This window comes from Herpailurus yagouaroundi, unplaced genomic scaffold (assembly GCF_014898765.1).
Source record: "Herpailurus yagouaroundi ecotype Mexico unplaced genomic scaffold, PumYag 295, whole genome shotgun sequence".
In the NCBI taxonomy this organism is placed as follows: Eukaryota; Metazoa; Chordata; class Mammalia; order Carnivora; family Felidae; genus Herpailurus; species Herpailurus yagouaroundi.
Window position 1 is genome coordinate 624957 of NW_024412512.1, and position 3890 is coordinate 628846.

Below are 3890 nucleotides of genomic sequence, written 5' to 3' on the forward strand. Positions count from 1 at the left end.
TGAAGGGACAAAGGGAGGAAGGAGGAGAAAAGGAAAAAAAGGAAAGGAAAGAAAGAAAGAAAGACCCAGCCAGACTTGCTGAGGCGCTCAAGATTATCTCTGAGCTTCCTGGTGGCCGGGGCAAAAGGGGAAATGGGTACCTTACAGTGCCTGGGTAGGCGTGTCTTCTAGGGAGCATGTCTGTTGGAGACGGTGTCTCTGAACACATGAGGCGTACGTGTGTCAGTGAGAAGAGAGAGCACAGAGTGTCAGGGAGTTAAACAGCAGTGAACGTCCTGGTAGCCAGGGCAAGAGGGGAAACTGCTCTATTCCAAGGTCTTGTTGGGCAGTCTTCCTTTGGGCCATGCTCGTTTGTGACAGTGTCTCTGCGAAGGTGAGCATGGGGCAAAGCAAATAAAAGCAGACACAAAGTTTCTAAGTATAAATCATCTATGAGCTTCCTGGCAGCCAGAGTGAGAGAGGAAATAAGAGCGTCTCTTCAGTGTGTCCTCCCTCACCAGTGCCTCCTGCTCACGACAGTGGACCTGACTGGGTGCAGGGACAGCTAAGCATGTGTAGTAGGCGGGAAGCCACTGGAAGCCGGGGCAAGACGGGAAATACGCTGAGTTTGAGCCCGGTCAGGCATGCCTCTGTTGCTGTAGGTGGCGGAGGCCCGGTCCCGCGGCTCAGGCGGGGCAGTGTCGGGCAGCCAGGCGCACGCGGCTGTCCTCGGCAGGGCTCCATGCTCGGGCGTAGCCAGTGTGGGGCAGCAGCAGCCGGTCCTGAGTGCCGTCAGGGCTGATGAGGCGCTGGACAGCCAGCAGGTACTCGCGATGGAGGTCCAGCCGCGGGCAGGGGCAGCGACCCAGGGCCCACACGTACTCCAGGGCCCGCAGTGGCGAGCGGTTCTTATAGATGAGCTGCACGCGAACCTCATAGCGCGTCTCCTGGGCCTGTTGGAGGCGGCTCAGCACTCGGGCCCTGAACACTGTGGGCAGGACTTTGCTGAGGCCGACTGGACACTCCACCCTGGGCACCCACCCCCCCCCCCCAGGTGCACCCCGTTGCCAGAGAAAGGAACCGGGGCCAGATGGAGCACTGGGGGTCCCTGGGGACTGTGGAGAGGGGCCTGGGATCAATGAGGGGTCCAAGTTCAGATGAGGGCAAAGGGTCAGATCAAGGAGTCCCATTAGGGGCAGAAGGAGTCAAGCTGGAGTCAGGTCAAGGAGTCAAGGGTAAAGTCAGATCGCCGTCAGGGGGCAGCAGGACAGGGCTGAAGTTCAGGGTCAACCAGGAGTCAGGTAGCGGTTGGGGTTAGGAGTCTCTCACCGAAGTCGCCGCCGCAATAGTGGAGCAGCCGGTGCGCGCGACCTCGAGTGTCTGGGCACGGTGAGCAGGGGTCTGTGGGGGGCGCACGGTGAGGGGCACGGACCTCACCTCCCTGCTGGCTCCCACCGGGCCGTCCCCACCTCACCTGGGGCGGGGGGCGCGGTCCTCGCGGAACCGGCAGCTGGGGCCGCGGGGGCTTCAGCGGGCTGTGGTTCCACCTCCCGAGGCTGCGGCTGCCGCAGGGACCAGCCCAGGGCCTGCGCCTGCGCCTGGAAGGGGCCGTAGCGCTCCCGAGGGAGCCAGAACTCGAACTCGATGCCGGGGTTGGGCTCCTGCAGGAGGACCTGGAGGGGTGTCACGCCGAGGGAGCCGCACTCGGACCCGATGGCCCAGCTTCCCCCCTCTGGCCCCCGGCCCCCGGCCCCCATCCAGTAGCCAAGCGCCCCCTCCATCTCCCAGCTGCCCCCGCAGAGCCTGGGCCGCACCTGCAGGAGCAGGTCTTGGGAGGTGGGCCCAGCCGCGCGCAGCGTCTCCTCTGGCCCCGCAGCGCGGGTATAGACCACACGGGTGCCCGCCGCCTCGTAGGTCCCGGGTGGGCTGACCGCCCAGTTCCCGTTGAGCACGTGGCGCCCGTCGACCCCTATCAGCGCTGCAAGGGAAAGGTCAGCCCGGGCTCCGGGAACCGGCCCGTTCCGCCTCCCGCACCCCTTCCCCCCCAGCCGCAGCCGCAGCCTCCCGGGCTGTATCCGAGGCGGCCAGCAAGACGCCTCCCCCTTCGGGCCCTGCGATACCCAGGTGGTTGCGGCTCCGGTGGGCTACGCGGATGTGTCTGGCGCCCTCGGGGATCAAGGTCACGTTCCAGTACCCAGCGAAGGCACCTGGGCGGAAGGAAAGGAGGGCGTTGGGCGCGAGTGGGAGGGTATTTGAGGGATGAGTTGAGGATTAAATGAGATACTGCGGTAAGCAAGTTAGCCAGGGTCCTGGCACCTCCACAACGCTCGGTAAACTTTTGGAGGTAAGATTATTCTCGCTTCAGTGCAGCTGGGAAAGAGTTAAAACCCCATCTGTTCCGGGAAGGGCGGGACCATCTGACAGTAACCAGTCAGAATGAAGAGAGGGAGGGGGCTGGGCCACGGACTGCCCAATCAGCTCGGGATTTCGCTTCCGGGCCCGAGGCTCGTTAAAGGGCCCGCTCTGGGCAAGCGGGTACGACGGGGAGGGCGGTCACCGGAGTCACGGAACACGCGCTGCACGAAAAGGCACGACTCGTTGGCGCCGCCGCAGCGGCCGCAGTGATCTTCGCGGGCGTCCGAGCCCAGCAAACCGTCACAGCCGGCGCTCTACAGGGGCGGGGAGGACGAGCGCGGCTTCGCGGACAGCCCCTGGCCTGGGACAGCCCTAGGAGGCGGGGCCGGGGCGGGGCCTAAGGGGAAAGGGGAGGAGTGGAGCCTGGCATGGGCGGGACACGGGGCGGGGGGGCGGGGGGGTGCGGTGCTGGGGGCGGTGCTTGGAGAAGGGGGCGGGGCCCGGGAGAGAAAGGAGTGGGGTCCGTGGCCAGGGCCTGGATGTGAGGTGGACGAGGGGCGGGGCCCGGCGAGGCCTTACGAGGCAGCGGCCGGCCACGCAGAGCCCCTGGGCCCCGGGGCTGCAGGGGGTGCCGTCCAGGACGCGGCCGAAGGTGTGGTAGAAGGCGTGCCCCTCGGCCAGGCAGTGAAGGTCGCACTGGTTGGGCGCTGGGGACAGAAGGAATTGTTGGGCCAGTCCAGGACGTCTGTCGGGGCTTCTGGCCTCCTCCCCCTCAGGCATGTGAGGCCCAGGGACTCAGCCAAAGCCACACTTGGAGGCTTTGGTTAGAGCCAGGATTGGAACTTAGGTGGCGTCTGCCTTCAGCTCCCAGACCCTCCCAGGCAAGTACCCGGGGCAAGTACCCAGGGCCGATGCATGCATGCATTCCTGTCAAGCCCTAACATTAGGGAGCCCATTGTTCATGCTTTCATCCTGCAAACATTGACAGAGCACCTATTACTTTCCCGACACCGTTCCAGGCTCTGGGGTATGGCAGTGGGCAGAAGTCACTCAGCACACGGGCCCTGCACCCAGCATGTGCCCAATAAAAAGTGCCCAGTGCTGGAGCACCTGGGTGGCTCAGTCAGTTACGTGTCTGACTTCGGCTCAGGTCTTGATCTCACAGTCTGTGAGTTCGGGCCCTGCACCGGGCTCTCTGCGGTGGGCACAGAGCTGGCTTTGAACCCTCTGTCCCCCTCTCTCTCTGCCCCTTCCTCTCTCTCTCTCTCTCTCTCTCAAAAATAAATAAACATTGGGAGAAAAAGAACTTTAAAAAAGGAGTATTCAGTACTGACTGAATGCGGAGCAGCTGGGTGTGTCACTGGCCCTCCCCCGGACTCAGTTTCCGGGCTGCCTGGCAGTGGGGCACAGTGGACAGTCTGGTCGCAGGCTCAAGCTCACAGCCGCAGGGATCCGTGCTCCTCCTGGCTCCCACTTCTCTGAGCCTGGCTGGCAGACCCTGCCTGGCACAGAGCCCAAGCTGGCCTTGGAGGGCCTCTGGGGGGGTGGGGGGGGGG

General features: G+C 64.2%; 1 protein-coding gene across 3 annotated transcripts in view; it reads right to left on the bottom strand.

Annotated features, from left to right (window-relative positions):
* Nucleotides 1-289: 289 nt before the first annotated feature.
* ADAMTSL5 (ADAMTS like 5) overlaps nucleotides 290-3890 on the bottom strand; it is a 7261-nt gene continuing 3660 nt past the window's right edge. Inside the window, exons 7-13 of one of the 3 annotated variants that reach the window (XM_040461967.1) lie at nucleotides 2914-3041; nucleotides 2537-2648; nucleotides 2100-2186; nucleotides 1794-1957; nucleotides 1454-1640; nucleotides 1309-1380; nucleotides 290-967 (exon numbers count right to left, since the gene is read on the bottom strand). In XM_040461967.1, coding sequence (XP_040317901.1) covers nucleotides 666-967; nucleotides 1309-1380; nucleotides 1454-1640; nucleotides 1794-1957; nucleotides 2100-2186; nucleotides 2537-2648; nucleotides 2914-3041 — 1052 coding nt within the window. In that variant the 3' untranslated portion in view covers nucleotides 290-665. Of the gene's footprint in view, nucleotides 968-1308; nucleotides 1381-1453; nucleotides 1653-1793; nucleotides 1958-2099; nucleotides 2187-2536; nucleotides 2649-2913; nucleotides 3042-3890 lie in introns of all 3 variants that reach the window. The other 2 variants (XM_040461966.1, XM_040461968.1) reach the window with 2 other exon arrangements.